At 37.8% G+C, this 20800-nt stretch overlaps 1 protein-coding gene across 3 annotated transcripts in view; it reads right to left on the bottom strand.

Moving 5' to 3' along the window:
- HTT (huntingtin) overlaps nucleotides 1-20530 on the bottom strand; it is a 92907-nt gene extending 72377 nt beyond the window's left edge. Inside the window, exons 1-10 of one of the 3 annotated variants that reach the window (XM_062575273.1) lie at nucleotides 20260-20530; nucleotides 9932-10015; nucleotides 9391-9511; nucleotides 6378-6437; nucleotides 4989-5068; nucleotides 4404-4542; nucleotides 4062-4203; nucleotides 2477-2655; nucleotides 1787-1991; nucleotides 863-910 (exon numbers count right to left, since the gene is read on the bottom strand). In XM_062575273.1, coding sequence (XP_062431257.1) covers nucleotides 863-910; nucleotides 1787-1991; nucleotides 2477-2655; nucleotides 4062-4203; nucleotides 4404-4542; nucleotides 4989-5068; nucleotides 6378-6437; nucleotides 9391-9511; nucleotides 9932-10015; nucleotides 20260-20360 — 1159 coding nt within the window. In that variant the 5' untranslated portion in view covers nucleotides 20361-20530. Of the gene's footprint in view, nucleotides 1-862; nucleotides 911-1786; nucleotides 1992-2476; nucleotides 2656-4061; nucleotides 4204-4403; nucleotides 4543-4988; nucleotides 5069-6377; nucleotides 6438-9390; nucleotides 9512-9931; nucleotides 10016-18674; nucleotides 18730-20259 lie in introns of those variants that run through there. The other 2 variants (XM_062575276.1, XM_062575275.1) reach the window with 2 other exon arrangements.
- Nucleotides 20531-20800: the final 270 nt, after the last annotated feature.

The raw sequence follows: 20800 nt of genomic DNA, 5'->3' as shown, positions 1-20800 counted from the left end.
AAGGCAGGTACTATAATAGTCTTTAAAGTCTGTATAATACTACTTAGTCTTACACTATTTTTCTTTGAATAAATTTCTTTTAATAGTGTTGTACCTCTCCATCTATCATCTTTGTACTGACTGCACTATATTCGTGCATTCCACTGCAGTGGCAAGATTTCATCAACCTAAAACATGTAAATGATCTGTTATACTGTCATATCTTGAGCAACTCCACTAGTGATTTTTTTTTAAGCGAAGTTTAAATGTATAACTAGACATGATGTTCTTTCATGCACAAACTGGGAAAGGGATACTTCACAGTAAGTTATGTTTTTTAAATCTTACTCACATATCACCTACTGAAGAAATCAGAATACATACTTTAAGACACAAAATGAGTACTGTTAGTCATCAAGGACAGGAAAGAAAAATAAACTAAAAAACATCATATCAAAACATGCAAACATACACGTGCATTAGTGAAAGAAGAGGAAAAAAAAACAGGCCTAACAAAACCAGGAAGGTTAACTGCTTTGTGAGTTACATTCAAGGATAAATATAACCAAAAGGAAGAATGTCCTGTTCAGAGAGATTACTTTTAGATGTGCTGTTTTAAAATGAAAATTGGATCAATATCCATCAGCATAATTTTGCCAGTGAACTACAGAAAAAAACACGATACTGTTTTGAATAGTTTCAGTGTATCTTGGTTGCAAGAAAAGAAATCTGCAATAATTTCTGATAAGATTTATATTGATTACGCTCAGCTGATAACAAGAAGGCATTTGTGAATGAAGACCAGAGTTCAGCAAGACAATGAAGTGTGTGGGCGAAATCAGAAAGGAATGCAATTAAAAATTTTGTTATTGAAAATAATCACCTTTATGCTTTCTCGCAAGAACAGGGCTGCATGAAGACCCCCCTCCAGCTGCAAATCACAGAAAGTAACACATCAGGGCAAGGCTAGAGCTGCTGAAATCATGAAGGAATTCTAATAGCCACAAATGTGATTAAAAAAGAAAACTAAAAGCCAGGAAGAAACAGCAAACCTGTTCCTTTTGAGGTTCACATCTTTTTGGATCATAACTCTCAAGAGGCTGCTGTCAAGTGACTATTATTCCATGCAGCTCACGACAAAATTTGTTTTTTTTTTTTAAAAAAAAAATTCTCTATATTTCACTGCTATGATTGCTCCTGGCTAATGAATTACCTTCTAATAGCAGCAATGTTAGAATGATCCGTTAGTTGATTACAGCAGTTCTTACAGCAATCCAACCAGAGATCCTTTTGAAATTATTAGCTAGCAGTTAAGAGACAATATTTTTTTAAGAGCATGCACTTCTCAAACAGGAACACTGAAAGCTGATTTTAGAAGTTAAGAATAAACTTAACAGTAGTGTTTTAATTTCATGCTGGTTTTGATATTCAGCAAGGAGTTCTCAGCTAACATAAATTCCAATTAGATCAGCTTTCTATAAATCAACTGAGAGTTGCCAGATATCTGATAAGAACATTAATTTTGTGAAAAAGTCAGTCAAAGTTAACTTACTCTGTATAATGAAAAAACCACTAGTACAAAACACAAATTGCAATAAATACACTGGAGTTTGACATTACACAATATACACAAATCCATTCAAAGCAAAGAAGAAAGTCTTTTACTATACCTGGAAAAAAAAAAAAGCTTTCATTCACAATTTTAAACATTTGATTTTATTCTTTATACTTTTGACTAGCTTAAGAAACAGACGCTGTGAGGTATACTCATCTCCCTTAAACTAAAATGATCAAAAATATAGCTTACCTATAAGTTCCACTATGCTCCCACTGCGGTTCCTGCTGGTAGATTCATCTTTGGATACACTGACCTGTGCAATGCCCCCAGAGGCAGTCAGGGCGTGCAGAAGTTCAGGTGGTGGCGTTCGAAAGAGCTGCTGTAATAATTCTAAAGCTCCAGTCACAACATTGTGGTCCTGATGTTGAGTGTAATGCAGAGTCAATTCATAAACCTAAAAAAACCCAATCAAGTGCTAGTTTAAGTGTCTCTGAAAACACAAGATATACAAGATACACTCATATACCACATTAAATTTCAGCAGTGCATTACATGTGACTGACACGCTTTACCTGTATCATCCTTTCCCACAAGAAAAATGTCACTTAACTCCTTTTTGGATAGAATCTCTTCATTATTCTTTTTATTTTTGTAAAAGGAGAATAAGATCAAAGAACAGTAGTAAGGTTTACACAGTTCTTTAGCTCCTCTGGAAAAACCTAGTACCTACCGCTTTTCATCGTATTTCTGATTATTAAAAATACTTATCAAGAATTCCAATCAATGGACAAAAGGTCAAATAACAGAATGAAGAGAAATTTAAGAAAAGAATTCAGCATATCCAGCACCAAACTAATGCTGTATCACACCATATGCAAGAATTCTCCTCCCCCACCCCAAACAGTACTATTCAGATTAACATTACTGTTCATTTTTCACCTGTATAAGCTGTTCTGGCGATGGTGAAATCTCCGTCTCTTTTCTTGTTACACCAAAGCTGCCTTTCAGGCTGGTATCCTTTACTTGTTGTTGCAATAAAGGTATGAGGTATCTTAGTGTAAGCAATACACCAAGAATTAAAAGAGTAGGATGATCATCATCTACGGGAACCAACAAGCCTAGTGGTACAGGGAAAAAAGTCAAACCACTTACTGGTAACAGCCAGTTTCAACACAAGTAGTATTTGATGTAGTTCCCCTAACAGCTTCTTAAAAAAATAGCCGTTAACTAGAGCATACTTTGAATGTAGACATACTTTCAAGTATTTTATCTAATATTCACAACAAAGATCTAAATGTGAGAGTGGTCAAAACACCCTGCCCTGTCTCCTCTGTTCCCTACTACTCTTTGCCCAATAAAAACACAAGAAATTTACCTTGCATAATCCCTGCTATTTCACCAAGGGATCTAGACTTCCTTGCTCCAGATTCTCCCCCTCCTCTCTCCACTTAGGAAGTTAATTGAGGCTACACACATACTTTCTCCTCCTCCTACCTGCCACTACTGTGAATGACACTGATACTCTCGTCTCCTCTCTGAAATATTGGAAACCTTGCCAATATACCTGCCTGCTAATCACAAGGAATAAAACCCAAAATACATTAAGAACAATAAGTTAAGTAACAAATCACAACATTCTAACTGAAAAATTAGAATCAATTCATGAAGCTCCTGTTACTGCTACTGTCTGAATCCAGTACCACTGGATTTAAACTATTATCTCTGAAACAGAAAAGAGTGATGTATGTGCACAGAGAAAGGAGGAGTGAGCAGAAGTACACCATTTTCAAGTCACACAGAACATGGAAAAATCACTACATGAAAGCTGTATTTTTTTACTCATTCTGAAAAGAAATACGCTTTATGCATCTACCTCTGTCCTCCTTACCTCTCATTTTCTAATATAGTCTATATATGAAAGAATCTCTTATCAGTGCCACAACTGAGGCAAAAGTTCCCACTGAAATTAGTGCAAGTCTCTCATCATCAGTTCTACAAATCCCCAAAGACTGTGCAAACTTCCCAGCTAGAAGAATATGAAAACAATTACCTCACTCAGAGTCATGTGCTTTTAAATCAAGATATTCCATTTTTGATGTCAGAGCTAGGTTTTCAACAAGATTTTTATGGGGCACTTTCTAAAGAAGGTTACAGAGTATATGCTAATGACAGACATTGAGAATGGAACTCATATCTTCCACCTCAATAACGCAGTCTTCAAGACTCCTGACTAACTTCTTCCTGAGTCCCTACAGTTCCTTATCTTCCAACATACTACTTGCTTCCTTAGCTTTGGCTGTTTCTTTAAAACACTATGAATCAGTATTTCAGCAGAGATACAAATACCTTTAGTATCTTATATTCAGCTAACTTAGCAAATAAGACAGAAAGCATTAGAAGTATTTAACCTGTTGTCAGTACTTTTGCCTTGTCTGAAAACCTCTCACATATGAAAAGTCTTAGCTGAACAATGATTTTACTGCTTCCATCTTGAGTAAATTTAAACATTTCCCCTGAATCTTACCTAAAAGTACATTCAATAACCAGGCATAAAAATACTGCATTCTTCGTGAATGTTGGCAGATGCTTACTGCTGATCCTGCCGCCGTTCGACGGATAGTTGGGGAACTGGATTTAAGATTAGCTATGAAAGCCTTCAATAAAACCTGAAAACAAAGACATTTACTTTATAGAAGAAAAGTATCCATTCAAGATATTAAGTAACGTACACCAAGCAAGAGCAACTTTTGTCTTAATTCACATGTGCAGCTATAACACTGCTTTCTTTAACAACTGACTGATGGTACTGATAGCCTACTGTGCCTTGATACATAACAGGGAGTATTAATATGTTACAGAAAGATACCTTAATCTCATTGTCATTTGCAAAGTTGCCAAATGCAGCCATGATTTTTGGTATCGCTGCAGCCAGTGTCTCCTGTACAGATTCTTCAGGCCTCCTACTTATTCGTGTTAGACAGGGCAATAGGTTCACTAAGTAGGGCCTATGCATGGTAACGGAAAAAAATTAGAGATCAGAACAATTTCATTTGTCCAAACCACATATGCTGTTATTAATTCATGCTCATATTCCATAGTATTACTACAAAATATAATATACACACAATAATTACACATACATGTGGAAAAACAAGAAAATTTCTGCAAACTGTGTTTAGAATATTAAGACAGAAGAAATTAAATGCTTGTAATTTTCTAAACGTGTTTTTCTTTGTCTTCACATGCTCTTTTTGCCCGTCCCCCCAAAGTAAAGTACAGCACAACTAAACTTCTGCTACAGAAAACTAATCCAATAAAACTACTTCAGAGAAGACAGTAAGATACGAGTAAGACTTTTGGGAGGGTTATGCAAAGCTTAACAATAATATTTTGTTAACACCTAGATTTTGATAAACGTATCCAGGGCCATTCATCACCGCGGTGAGTTTACCTGCACTTTTGCGGCCGAACTAGATGGGCAAGCTCAGCAAATCTCCACAGTGCAGCACGTAGACTTCGGGAAGCACCATTCTAGACAAATTATATAACTGTTAAATTTCAGAAAGCAAATATTTTTTACTCTAAAAAATAATCTATAACTGTTTAAAGTGTGTGTGTATGCGTATATATTTAAACAGATAAAAGTGTAAAGTGTCTGTAAGCCACACTGCCTTCATTTTTCTAGTTGCCTCCCCACTCTGCTGAAATCAGCTTAAAATACTACAGAGAAAGTGGTATCCAGTTAAAAAAAAGACTGATGATACAAGAGCATATGAAAAGTTACAGGAACATTTGCACAGATGTAAATACAGCACAAACTAATAGCAATGCAGATATGTAAATAATCTTCAGTTCCTAAGAGCACCAAAAGATTCCATGCAGTTATCTATATCACTTTATAATGGCTTGCATTCTGAAGTTTAATAGCAATTTGTCTCTATTGACAACTTACCATAATTTCCAGTTTTCTACATTTTCAACAATAGTAAGGAGCTGTAATATATCCTCCAATATTAGGTCTAAACAAATTCTGGCTCAAATCAAAAACACGATTGTTCTAACCTCCCTCTCTGTGAAAACTACATATTAAATTTAGTTTGAACCTAACCAAAATACTACTCAAATCAAGTATCTCTGAGGACAGGATGGAGGTGTTAAACTGTATTTTTTCAGTTCTTTTTAGCTTGTATATAAAAGGTTCGTGGCCTTACAAGGACAGTAAGTAATAAAAAAAATTGCATCCAAAATACAAAGTGTGCGTTTTTCAAGTTTAGAGTCATACAACAGATTCTGGCATGGCTCCCAAAGTGATTTAAAAGTCAAATGCCGTTACATCTGGGTCTTCTGTGTGTTTGTTATACCCAATACCTCTCTCTTTCACCTATCCTATGAGTCTAACAGCAGCTATTCAAGAAGCACATGGCACCTGAACAACCAAGCACACCCCTGCATTTGTTCACAACGGGTAAAATGGACAAGGCAATAGGGATTGCTGTCAGAGACAGACTGCTGTCAAAGACAGTGTGAGTGAGCAGTAAGAGCTATATAACTCCGTTCTCCAAGATTTCTTCCGGAGGGGGGGGGGGGGTGCTATTCACAGCAAATGTCCATACATTTTCAGCCAGATAAGCTTTCAGGGGTGCTAAAATCTAACAAGAGGGTCAACAGTGAGGAATTGAGTAGAATAATATGTTCAACAGTCACAGATCTTTCCAAAGTGAAGATTTGACCTTTACATTAAAAACACACACTATTTATTTATACTAATGCTATATTTGAATATACTAAAAAACTTCTTAATTGACGTATTCAAAAGTATGTGAAAAAAAACTAAACTCACCTTTTTAATCTCTTTATACAGTTCTAATTGTAACCTAGGAAGATTTGAATCCATCAAAGCCTGCAATAAAATGCATTGAGAATATACTGCATCAGAACAGGGGCACTCTAAAGTAACAATGTTACACTTGCAGCAAAACAGCTTTAGAAAAGTATGGAACTATGTAACTGTCATAATATGTGTCCTTATATATGACATAAGGAGGAAAGCGTTAGATACAAGACAAGGTGAATATTAAGACGGGACGCCTTTTATCTTCTGCACAAAAACAAAAAAGCATACAATTTCACAAACCCTATTAGATATTCTCAGGTAACAGTGATTACAGCATCCATTCAACCTGCCTAGGAACAGCCATATGAGATCGGACTAGAGCTACAGCCAGCTTAACATGCTTTCTGGCAAGGATCAGAGACTCAAACAAATCATAATGATACTATGCACTAACAGTAAATTAGAGTTATTCCCTACTATATATCCCCAGCTTCTAGCAGGCCTATTGTTCAGGTATTTAAGAAACTGAGGCTGTATTTGCACCATTACCTTTATCAGCTTCTGAAAAAGGTGTAGCCTGGTTAAGAATTAGGGTACATGAAATGAAAGTGAAATAAAATGAAGAAATAATTTTCTGTTCATTTCAACTGAATCATTCTCCCTCCATCTTTCATAAGGAGGAGAGAAAAAATGAAAATGGTCATGCTATATATACGTAATCTCATCTTTTCCGACAAAGTATTTTCTATACCTACGACTAACCTTACTTTTCAAATTTTTTCCCTACATAGCACATACTATTTATAAAATACTTCCACCATCACTCCCCCAGGTGGAATAAGAACTTCATACAATGTGCAAGTTCATGCACTACGGATTTATACAGTAGCATTACATCATTTTGTATTTCATTCTTTACTCCTTGCCTAGAAGCTTCTATTTTCTATCTGCTTTTTGAACATCAACCATTAAGTTCACATCTTGATAGGACTACCCATGACAACAAAATCTTATGCAGTATATGCTGATGTAGAGCCCAAAACCGCTTAAGCGCAGTCACTGAAGTAACTTGGGCTCCTCCAGAGGATGACTCCCCTATCCTAAACCTGCGTGTTTAAGAACTTCATTTCCTCCACATCATTTTACCAGGCAGTTTAATAAAATGATACTACCTTGCCCAGGGAAAAAAAAAAAAAAAAAAAAAAAAATCTTACCTTGCCTACAACCTTACACTATCATACACACCACAACTATTAATTGTAGGTACACCTAGACTGTGCTAGATGGGGATTAATCCCACTTACCTTACTCAAACCTAATTTATATGGGAAGTTCACTGGTGCTGTAGGTAAGGATACCAAGCAACCCCAAAAAGCATCAACTACAACTTGTCTTCAAGGGTAATTCCTCTTTACGTCACACACAACCATGGCAACTCTTTTAACAAAAGTAAACCTATATTGTTTTTATCAGGCTAGAATCTAAAAATTCACCCCAGCCAGAAAAAACAAGACTAATTGTACTACCATTGGTGTTAACATTCTCCTCAACATTATTAGCACTACAAGTTTGTAGATCAGCTTCAGAAGCAATTTGACATAACACCTCACCTACAAACATCTGATGACACCCAACTTGATATCTTTATTAAAAAAACAAAAACAAAAAACAATCAGCTATTTACACTTTGAGCCTATTATGCTGTCTATGAAGTTCTGACAGGCAGGAATAATGATGCTTAAGGATGACGTACAGAGGTTTATCTAAATTTATCTTTTTGCTTTGGTTTATAGCCTTATTCATACAAAAGTGTTGGTGCTTTAATTCTACTAGCCAGCATAATCACCAGATGGACACACAGTTACACAGCTAAAGTTTATTTCTATATTCTTATATCTAAGGAGAGAAATATAAAGCATCTTTCTAGCAATAGAATTAGTTCAATAATACTATTTCCCCTCTAAAATATCTGAGGTATTAAAAAAAAGAATACAGACTTATATGCAAGTTTAGGGGTCTGACCCTTCTGTTCCACGTCACAAAAATGTTACTTGTATGATCAAAAATAAAACTGTATATCTTTGTTTCAGCATTTAGACACCAGACAACGTTGTGATTAAAAATTAAGTTGCTTCCACACAGCATAAAACACAGAAACAAAATACAAAGTAAAACCAGCTTAGATTACGGTCAATGACTAATATACACATGGGGTTGGAATATCACAACCACAATTTCATAGCTGTGACTAAACAGTGGCTGAAAGAAAGGCTGCCATTTAGAATCCTCTTAATCTTTAAAACAAAAACTAACTTTGCTCAGATCTTGATAAAGTACAGTTCCTCAGCTTACATAGCAATGTGCCAGAAAGCAGCAATAATCATTAAACAGATTAGTGGACTAACTAACTTTCTGATTTTAGGTAACTGAAGTTTTAGGTAACCTAATTGGTTAACTTCACATCAAGCCTACAGAAGCGTTTGGTGGAATGGAGGAAAACTGAAGTAAGTTACCATTCTTTAAGTCTGTTTCAAAGCATCCTGAAAAACAAATCAACAGTTATGTAGTGGTGTACACATTTCATAGAATGCTAAACTCCTGTAAGGTGGAAAAATATTTAAATCAGAATGAATAAAAAAGTAGGGCAATAGAGCAAAACAAAAAAGCAAAAAATATTCCCACTTCCTCACTCCCTGTCATTATAAGATAACACTACATAATTAGCAATGCTTCTCTACAAAGTTAATAAATGACTGAAGAAAGATAAATTAGAACATCAAAGTACAGAAGAGAAGTTAAAACTGTGATCAGATTAAATTAGATACCTTCTCTGCATACAAAAACCTCTTCTTAGAGGAGATACAAAATTCCCCAAACAGGCTTATTTGACCTCTCAAACACATTAAGACAAATTATCAAGAATGAAGAAAAGCAATAAAAAGAACATCAGTTTGACTTCGTACAGGACACTGCATTCAGAAGAGGTCAAGCCTGGTAACACCATATATAAAGTTCTTACTTTAATAACTTTATTAAGGCATTCATCAGCAACCATACGGACATCAGACTCTGCATCCTCACTGCAGATGAGAAAGAGTTCCATAGCAATCCCCAGTAGTTTCTGAAATTCTGGAGAATTTCTAAAGAAACAAGCATTAGAGTATTAGTGTGTACACTACATAAATCCAACAGTGTTATTTGTGGGGAAGGTGGGTACATAATCCAATCACATATACTCTATACAAAATTATAAGAGAGGAGTAGAGGTCTAATGGATAAGGCACTGCATCAGGAACGGGGAGATCTACATCATTTGTCCTCTCCAACTTCCTTACATAACCTCGCAGCTATTTGACCTCTGTATCTCACTTCCACTGAGGTAGAAAGGCAATGTCTACTCTTCCAATGCTTAATTACTTCTTAGACTTTGGGTTGATTAGAAAACAAACACACACACACACTTTGAAAAATCAGCAATTATCAAAAAGCTTCCAAACAGCTAACACTGTAGAATAGTTATTTGTATTAACACAATAAGTTACAGACAAACATTGCCTTACCTCAACGACTGAGCAACTATGTTTTCACATATTGTCAGGCAGTGATTCACTCGATCTTTCTTGGTAGTTGAAAGTTCTTTCTTTCTAAAAGAAGAACACAGTATTATCTGAGCTAAGATTTCAAAAGTGAGTGGTAACTATTTAAATACACTTGCCAGAGTCTAATGATTATACAAGAAAAAGGTGCATCAGCTATCATATAAACAACTGTTTCCCTAGACCCTAGGATCTCATACACTAGAACTGCTGAGAGCATGCACATAAGGGCAAACAGGCACTCAAGCAAAGAGAAGGGTACAAACTTATAAAAAGAATGAACCATTTAACAAAAAATGTCATACTAATTCCATAACTGGGAAAATATTTGGGAAATAGAAAACTGAAGAAAGAAGAGGACTAGAAAGAAAGGGAGGAAAAAGTCAAACAGAGAGAAGCTGAAATAAAGACACTGATAAAAAGGCTGGAGAAAGGAAGCAATGAGAACAAGCATTGAAAACTCAGAAAAAACACTTTTAAAAGACCTTTCTCACATGTAGTGTCACATTAGATTTTTTTTTTTTTTTTTTTTTTTTTTTAAGAGAACGACTGATTGGAAAGGATGTTGAGGTAATCCTACCATACGCTGCATTCTCCAAAATGGTTTTGTACCATAAAGCTGTACCACAGTCTATGCATGTCAAGAGTAATGTTCATAAGGTAACACTTGCATAGTCCAGGCAAGATCAAGCTTAGCCAACTTGCAGCAAACAAGGTTAAAAGGGAAGAGAATAGAATTCACAACGGTCAAAGAATGATTGCAAAGATGATTTTAAGCATTTTTACTGTTCCAAGATGATTTAATAGTACACCAGGCAGGTAACTACTTGCTTCACTAATGTCAGAACCTTGAACTCTTAACTCCAGGGAGAGAGCAAATAAGTGAGAGTGAAAAGAGCAGTGAAGCAGCTGTTGGAAAAAAGTGCAAAACTGCTCTTCTTCAAGCACACGTGCATGCTGGATTGACAGAATGACTTAGACTCTGGCTTCTTTCCCCTCAAGAAAATGAATACTAAAATTACAGATGGGACAATTACAGCTATTAACATAACACGGCTGTTTTTATATTCAAACAGCACTGTAATGCTCTTTGCAGTACAATATGACCAGAGAGATCTCCAAGATGCTCCACAAGACAGTTTAGGATTGCTGCTCCAGAACTCAGCAGTCCCTGAAGAGTTTTCAGTTCAAGGTTTGACATAAGAGCAAGGTAAGAGTTACCTAAACTTCTGAAGTCTAACACTTTGACTTGCAGGTACTTTTCATTAATGCCAACCAAGTTAAGATGACCACTGTCACAGGATTATTAGTTTATCATCAGCAACACAATACAAACTAAACAACATACTATCATAAGCATTTAAGAACGTAAGAAGAACGTTCTTGTCCACAAGAACGTAAACCGAGACATTCATGATGCCATTTAAGTTACAAATTTAATAAGGACATCTCCAGAATCTCTCCAACTCTAACTGGACAAGTCATCCAGAATTTGCGACCAGCACCTTACCCATTTTTTCCTGACATTAGTAGATCTGCCAGATCACACTGAATCTCTCTCTCTTCCCTTGCATTCTTGTAACTGTACGGGACACTGTAGATGAAATGAAGCACCCTTTCCCACTTTATTTTAAGGGCATCTTCTTATAATCCTATTCTGATACAGCTGTCCATCAAGGTGGTGACAAAATATTCCCAAGTAGGTCTCTACAATGCTGAAAATGAAAAACCTGAGAACTCAGGGGAGGCAACGCGTATAGCATATTCCTCACAAGAGGCAAAATCTTCTCCAGAATAATACCCATAGCAGCATCCAAAATTCTAATCCTAGTCTAAACTACTGGAAGAAAGGACATCATTTTTGCCAGAATGTAAAGGATAAAACATGTACTTCTCACCCTCAGATATGCAAAAGGTATGACCGAATGGAAGGGTCTAATGGTGTAACGTAACCCTATTAACCACAAAGCCCTTTCCTCAAAGGCCCATCCGCATAAAACAGTCCTTTAAGGAGTCCTTTAAGGAGCCCCTTACGGTAGCTGACACAGAGGTTCTCCCCTCAAGGCTACTGAGACAGTGGTAGTTCCATGCCATTAAACAACATACCGCAAAGCAGCAATGGGTTGAGAGCAATCAAAGTTCCAGGAAAGCAGTTTCTTAACTATGTGGTCATGACCAAACGAAGTGCTGCATGCCTCACAAAGATCTGGACTCAGGAGCCCAATGAGGTGGGGAACACAACCACAGAGGTTTGGGAATCATTCTTCAGTCTGATCCAACACAAATGACACATCACAAGACACATTTTATTAACCCATTAGCTAAAGAACGATAATAAAATGCTGCAAGCCCAGATCACTGACGCTCCATAGGATAACAACATATGGCCTACCAACCAAATACCTCCCACCCCAGCCCCAGCACCTCAAGTTAGGATAGTTCCATGCACACCATCAGGAAAAAATATCAAGAATAAAAAAATTCAAATTGATAATGGAGAACAGTGTGACAACAGTGAGGAAAACAGCACTCAACTCTCCTACCTCCCAACTTGAGATGATCCTTTTGATTAACAGATAAGGCCCAGAAAGAGAAAGAAGCTTTATGGAAAAGAACGCATTTTTGAAAGAAATCAGGTACACAGAAAAAATAAATCCAATATAAAAGTCAGCTGTCAAACAAACCACAGGTCTCATTCATGGCCTTAGGAATAAGCAGATCAAAAAGAGAAATTCAGTTTACAATGGCCTCAAATCATGGCTATGCTCTTTCTCAAGATGCACTCTCAATCTGCGTGAACCAGCATGTTCAAGCCCTTGCTGGTTGTTATCAAATGTTCCATGAAAATGAACATAATGAATAGCCTAATGCTTCAAAGATTTAATAAAATGCTAACAGGCTAGCAAACTTGCAATGAAGTTTGCATAATACTGCTTTTAGACATCACATTTCCATTGGTAACAGAATATAGGATTTTTAATCCAGGATTTTTAATCTATTCCAAGAGATGTCAACTACTACTCAAGCTGTTAGAAAGAAAAACTACATGACCACTCAAAAGTAGTCTAACACTCGGATTCAATTAACAGTGTAACAGCTAATAAAATTTAAAAGGGTTAAAAAAGAAAAAAAAAAATTCTTCCTCTAGTAAGGCTGTAAATCTAAAACCACTGCAGAGCACAACATGAAGAGAGCAGCTCTGCAGAGAAGGACCTGGCAGTGCTGGTGGATGACAAATTGACCATAAGCCAGCAATGTGCCCTTGTGGCCAAGAAAGCCAATGGTATTCTGGGGTGCATTGGGAAGAGTGATGCCAGCAGGTCGAGGGAGGTGATCCTGCCCCTCTACTCAACACTGGGGAGGCCTCATCTCCAGTACTGTGTCCAGTTCTGGGCTCCCCAGTACAAGAGAGACAGGGAGCTACTGGAGAGAGTCCAGCAGAGATGGACTGAGGGCTGGAGCACCTGCCCTATGAGGAACGGCTGCAAGAGCTGGGCCTCTTCAGCCTGGGGAAGAGAAGACTGAGGGCGGATCTTATCAATGTGTACAAGTACCTGAAGGGAGGGTGTCAAGGGAACAGGGCCAAACTCTTTTCAGTTGACCCATGCGACAGGACAAGAGGCAACGGGCAGAAATTGAAGCACAGGCACTTCCACCTGACCGTGAGGGGGAATTTCTTCCCTGTGAGAGTGACGAAGCACTGGACCAGGTTGCCCAGAGAGGTTGTGGAGTCTCCTTCTCTGGGGATCTTCAAGGCCTGCCTAGATGCAACCCTGTCTACCATGCTCTAGGTGACACTGCTGAGTAGGGCAGTTGGACTAGATGATCTCCAGAGGTCCCTTCCAACCTTACTGATTCTATGAAACTTTTTATCATTCACTTTATCATAATGTAAACTTCTGTAAGTCTTTATACCCAAGTGAAATTTCTTTCCTTCTTCACTCCCAGCCCTTCCAAAAAAAACTGCTGAAGAAAGTGAGATAGGTTTACAGCAACCACAGCTAAGTGTTTTCCCCCCTCCCACTATACACAATGTCACCTACTCTTAACTTTGACACAGAATCACTTGAAAGAAGATGTTTTAAATAATTAACCAGTAACAATACTGGAGCTGAACTACACACCCAAAAGTACTTCTGCTGTGTTTGTATCATAACAAAGACAACAGAGAATCTTTTTTTTCCTCAAGTGAAAATTAAATCATTTGCATTTTTAACATTTAGTTTTAATTTCTGTCTTACAATTCTAAAGAAGCAAAAAATCATTTTGAAATGAGAAGTTGGAAAAAGATTAAAACAGCCTTGAGCAGTAACATTAACATAATTAACATGACATTGAGGACCAACAGTAATTAATCAATAATTACTTTAAAATAAGGTAACACAAAATATTGTTAAAGAAAAAAATTTGAGGACTTAAAAGGAACAACTTATTTCAGAAACTAATATTACTAGAGCATTATGTTGAAGCTGTTAGAATTTTTACAGTTTAAGCACCCTCCTCATCCTTCTTCCAGCAGATTGAAAGGCAAAGGTTTAAAAGCATTTGCTATGAACATTTCAGATTTTCTCCCAGGAATCCTCTAATCTCATTCCAGAAATATTTTCCCTTTAGAAAGTTTAAATAATAGTCTGGAATAAAAATATTTGTCTATTACACATTGGACAGCATTTTGTTTACATCAGCTTCAGTGTTCCTCCTCAAAGAGGATCTCTTCTTTGGACTGCGTTTTCCTTTCTCCTCCGCCCCCACACACAAAACACAGAAGGAAAAAATAATAGAAGTAATTTCTTCTGGTTTACATATGACAAAAATTCTAATTGTAATTTAAAATAACCTTTCATCTTCAAATAACCTGTAAAGTACTGTAGGTAAATTTAAATGTCAAGTTTCCTCAACTAGAAAGCCACTTAAATACCATTAAACAAGAGTTTAACAATCAGCAAACAAAAAGCTGTTGAAGACAGAAGATGAGAAAGTCATACCCAAAAATAAGCAACTGGCAGAATATGAGTAACCAACCTGAATTTGATAAAAATATACAACGACTTTCTCTCTTAGCTCTTGAAAGAGCACGACAGAACCTTTAGCAGCACTTTCAGATCACCTCTAACAAAACAGTAAATATATTCTAAAACATCCAAGTGATTTTGTAACTTAGGTGCCTGTTCTCATCAATAATACTTAAGAAAAACCAATAGATCACTTCAAGCTTTAAAAAAATTTAACCTTGCCTTGCCCACCCCTGTTTCTAACATCATTTTCAATACATATTCAATCTAGGAATACAGTTTATCAATTCCAGGCACATTTGAACTTGCCATGAGCTCATTATTTCAGATACAAAACACACTAAAATTGCTGAATGAGACTGCTTTTAGAATAAAGTTCTTTAAATACAGTATAGCCCTGAACAAGGCAAGCAGTAGTATGCAATACTACCCACAGTGGTACAGATCAATCTCTTATGAAGATTTCTGCAAATAAACAGCTCATCTAATACTGAATTTATGTCTGAAACGAGTAACTCAAGCTTTCTGTATTTGGAGTGTATTTTTTGTTTTTAATGTGAAAAAGAAGAAATGCATGTAGTCCACAGGTTATCATTTAAACTTAAAGAATAGAAATTAGAGGTGAAAACTAACCAGTCACTATGAATGAAGGGGAAGAAGAAAAAGCATGGAACTGAGCAGGCAGCACTCAGTCTTTTCATCTGCCATTGCCTAAATCAGCTTCCAAGAAAACACCTTTTGAAGGAAAGAAAGAAAAGGCTGAAGACAAACACCTAATATGCATCATGTGCATGCACAGATTTTCTGCTGGTAGAGTGAGAAGGATAACAGAAAAATATTTTCTAGCTTGAGACAGAATTCATGGTTTTTTTTGTTTTTTTTTGTTTTTTTTTTAAGAACTATTTAGTAGTATTACAAAGTCCTCAGGCAAATAGCTGCTGATGACAATAGCTGGGGAGGGACAACAACAGTAACACCATTACACATTTCTTAGAAGAGAATTGAAATAGCAAGCCACTCATTCCAATTCCATGGACAACAGAAGGCAGACGATATTAGAAGTAGCAGGTAGCTACAGAAGAGCCTTATCTCACAGGCAGAGGAGTTTAATCTTCTTGCTTTTACAGTTTCTAGCCAAGAAGATAAACAAGCAATATAAGAAAACCAGCAAGCCTAAAGAATTATGCACTCCAAGTCCTAGAACTTTAAGTTCTATGTTAGTAAGCATTCTAACTCACTGGTGTTGATTTTTACTAACCCTTGGAATTAACAGAGTTTAAAGAGACTGCAAAAGCTCTAATGCTGACACAGCATTAAGAAAAAGAGTCAAGGCAAATAGCTTGACATCAATCTTGTGTAAAGTAATGGGAAAATCCAAAGAAGAGTCTGTGAGTGAAGAACAGAAATACAAGTTGGTCAAAAAATAACTGAAATACAATAAAGCCCCAATACAACTGGCACTGCAAAAAAAGTGAGTATTTGTACATTCAACAGTCAAATAGACTAGAAAACCTTATCCTAGACACAATAACTCCAAGAACTGTCTAGGAATTGCCACTGACAAGAAACTCAATGGGAATTATCTATGTTCACCTGGTCCTCTGTTAAGCAGGGGAGTAACAAGAAGCAGGAAACTGATAACAATATACACTGCACCCATAAAATACATCTATGACAACAGCTGCAATCAAAAAAAAAGTTTAAAAAGTTGTTCAAGTACAGAAAAATACCTAATACTGAAAAGTTCTTTGGTGCTTGAAGAATCTTTTGCTGCAAAGCTAATGGTTAGAACCAAATGTCAAAAAAAGTCAAATGGGAAATAGAACATAGTTTAGAATAATCATAGTAATTAACTATTAGATCAATTTTAACATGAGAAAAGGTGAATTCTTTACCTTTGGAACAATTAAATCAAAGTTGGATACTCTTCCAGAAGACACACTAGCAAGTCATTCTGCTCCATTCACTGACAAGTTGTAAAAATGAATAGAGTTCAGAAAATAAGATGTGGTCTAACAGTTCACCTATTCTTCAGTTTCACTGATTAAACTCTGAATTTTTACATCAAACTAATCAAAATTTAAGTCAGTGGGAGCTTTGTATTCAAAAAGCCAATCCTCTTCCCCTCAAAATTTAAAGGTCTGGAAGAAGTAAGAAATAGATATGAGAGAAAATAAAGTGTCACAGCAGAAGCATGTAGAAGTAATATGGTGACAAAACTCAACCTGTTTTCATGGAGAGAAGGCCAGAAATTGACTTGCGTTGATAAGGTCTAAGAGTACCACACTCTTCTATAGTGAGAGGTTTTAATCTACAGAAGAAGCTCTTACCTCCCTGGAAAAAAGCTTGAATTCAATTAATATTTTAATAATAAAAGACTTTTGTTATCTTGATAAAACAAATATCCTAGCTTTATCTTACAAGAAGAAAATGGAAGGAAAAAAAAACTTCAACATATTTATGCAAAAAATTGTGTCCTACTAAACTCTCAGTTTCTCTCTGTGGTCTTAAAATATTTCACATAATCAGGCAAACAACCCTTAGCAGGACTCACTCACTAACCAGACAGAGTGCTCAGTTTTTAACAGAAATATTTAAATATTTTTAAAGGGTAGTTTCGGCCTATTCTAATAGGAAGGATTTTTTTTTTTTTTTTTAATCTTGTAGGGGTAACATTATGTTATCAGAATTTAAAGTAACTTATCTGGAAATAAGAAAAACAGTAGAGATCAGCAGTAAGTCTTACTTTCATGGCAGCAGATAAACATAGCTGCTGCAAAAGAGGGTATACATCCCCCCAGCCGCATCTCTTTCACATGGATTTTCATTGAAACACTCACTATTTAACAATAGATTGTCCTCAAGTTTACATTACTGCAAGCTATCTCCACCCTCTTTTTACAAAACCACAGGATGGTTGAGGTTGGAAGGGACCTCTGGAGATCATCTAGTCCAACCTCCCTATGCAAGCAACGTCACCTAGAACATGTTGCACAGGATCAGCTCCAGGTGAGTTTTGAGTATCTCCAGACAAGGAGACTCCACAACCTCTCTGTGGGCACCCCATTCCAGCGTTCTGTTGTTGTTTGTATCTTTTTAATTGAGGCTTCTTAAGCACTTGAAAACACAAGATTTCAAGCCCGTGCCTTTCTAGGCATCTTTTTAACTGTAATCTATTTTACCATTTGAACTTAAAAAAAGAAAAAAGAAAAAAAAAACACCACTTTCCATCCACTTACTTCTACCACATAATAATATTGTCTAATAAAATCTGTAATAATGAGGTAACTCTGCAACTGAAGGAATGATAGCCAGTCTCATCTAATTTAGGTAACAGGACAACTCTGATCCAACAGACAGTGTTAAATAGACATTTAATGAAACAATTAAAGAGCAAATTATTATCATTTTTCCCAGGACATTCACCAATTCATTCATTCCCTTGTTACTGACTAGCAGAGTGGCATCCCTCTCCATAACAGTACATGGATAACAGATAGAAAGTTGTCATCAAGGACAAAAGATTTAAGAGCAACTTGTACACAACCACAATTAATAGGACTACCCCTCCCGCAAAAAAGCAAGGAAAATACATTGACATTTTTCCTTTCAAGTCCATTACCAAAAAAAAAAAAAAAAAAAAAAAAAAAAAAAAAAAAAAACACCACAAAGACAGAAGCATGATAGTATGTCACCTGGTATTTAACAAGAAGTTTGGGAAACTTCTTCAGCAGAGACTGCCATAAGATCCCGTCGCAGCCTTTTGTGAGGCTGTTATTATTGAATTTGTAAAGCTCCTGGAGGCATGCAACACTATCAGCTTTCTGAGAACATACAGTGTATTTTTAAACACAAAGCAAAGTCAGGAAGAACAATCACAAGCCTTGCTTTTTAGTAGTTTGAGTATAGCAGGCCTAAATTCAGACCCTCAAACCAGAAACATTACATCCCTCAGCTAGCATCACAAATAATTAACAGGCCTTTCTTTTTTAAGAACGTGATCTTATCAATAACTTCTTAGACAGATTTTTTCCATTCCATATAAGAAAGACTGAAGTTAGATGCTAACCTATTCACCGTGTCACACAAAGTACTAACAAAAAAAAAAAAAAAAAAAAAAATCCACATAACAGCACAGTAAGTCCCTGCAAAACACAAGGACATCTGAAAAGAATTGGCTCATGAAGGAGAGATGAGCCAACTTTTTCATCTATTATACTCCCGAAGTGAGAAAATGCATTGAGATTGTTTGAGAAAACACTCTCCAAACAGTATGAACCATGATAATTTAGTTGGCAAACATACCAGAGTGTATTGTGGGAGCAGGTGGCTAAGAGCCCAGCTCTACTGCTTATCATCACCTGCCAAAACACTCTGAAACTGCCAATTTAGAAGTTACCTGCTCCTCAGCCCTTCTGCTTCTCCTGCTTCACTAATATCTGGAGCAAAAGCAATACTGTGACTCATGTATTTATCTAGTAAAAATTTCAGTGCCTTTTCACCTGTTCAATAGAAGTTATTTTTAGAGAAAAATAATGTAATACGCAGCACTCCGGTACTGAACAGCTCCTTGCCCAGTCCTCCAACAAAGCACTAGGACTGGAGACTAGAACATCACATGGATGTAAAAAAATGCCTCTTCAATGCATTTGTGCCTAAAGTTTAAAGAAATCAAAAGGATATCATAGACATTTAAATTAATTCTTCCTGGGTCTCACTACAGCAAGTCAGTCACAGGACAAGATTTAAAATGAAGTTTGTCAGAAACAGACATCCACATCAAGTCCCCCAAAATTGATAAATAAAGAGCTTAGACTTTAAATCATGTTCACTTGTCATTTTTTCAGAAGCGTGTTAGCTGAAAATAACATTCTGCTTTCTAGAAACAGCCTACTAAAGCGATATACCATTGTTATATCTGCTGTTCGTTGCCCATGTAACTGTATATTCCACCGCATTTACCCAGAAAGTTACTCTAACTCTAGACTTCGTAAAGAAAAAGCAGGGAGCACTCCTAAACACGTCCACAGGTACAGCCTCCTGCCAAGGAGAGGGAAGCACCCCCAGGGCACTCCTCCGGGGGAGCGCGGCTACCAGCTGTCGCTCAGGCTGTCAGCAGTTCCCGAGCGGCAGCAGCCCGGTAGGGCGGGCTGGGCTCCCCGGGAGAAGGGGGTTGGGAGGACATAAGACTTCTCCTTCCACAAGGAAGGATGTCGCCGAAGCGTTTCAGGAGCCTGCGAGTGAGGGTAGCCCTCCCAGTGCCCGGGGCCGGTCACTCACGGTCTCTGCAGCGGCTCCTCGGGGATGGCGGCCGGCCCCTGCTGCTGCTGAAAGGAGCGCAGCGACTCGAAGGCCTTGATCAGCTTCTCCATGGTGGCCATACCCGCTCCGCCCGCGCCGCGCCGCGCCGCGCCGGCGACACCGGCCCTCTCGCAGGCGCCCGCCTTCCTCCTCGCGGGCCCGACTCTGCCCCGCCTTCCTCCCGGCTCGCCCGGCGCGCTCAAGCCAGCCGAGGCGCCGCCGCCTCACGCCGCGCCGGTGGCTGCGCCGAGCCGCCCGTCACGGCCGCAATGAATGAGGGAGGCGCCAGAGGGGGCCGCGAGCGCTCCTCAGCCACCCCGCCGCCATCTTGAATCCGTCCCGTCATCCCCCGCGCCGCTGCCCCGCCCCCCCACTTCCCTCGCCGCTCCGCCCGCTCCGCAGCCGGGTTCCAACCGCCGGCACGGCCGCGCGCGGCGCGCATGCTCAATCGCCCCCGTCGCCCAGCCTGCAGTCACGTGCGCACCCCTAACGTACGTACACATATACAGAAGCACGCGGG

Source organism: Rhea pennata, chromosome 4 (assembly GCF_028389875.1).
Source record: "Rhea pennata isolate bPtePen1 chromosome 4, bPtePen1.pri, whole genome shotgun sequence".
NCBI lineage: Eukaryota > Metazoa > Chordata > Aves > Rheiformes > Rheidae > Rhea > Rhea pennata.
Note: the sequence above shows the minus strand (reverse complement) of the source record. Positions and strands in the feature narration are given on the sequence as shown.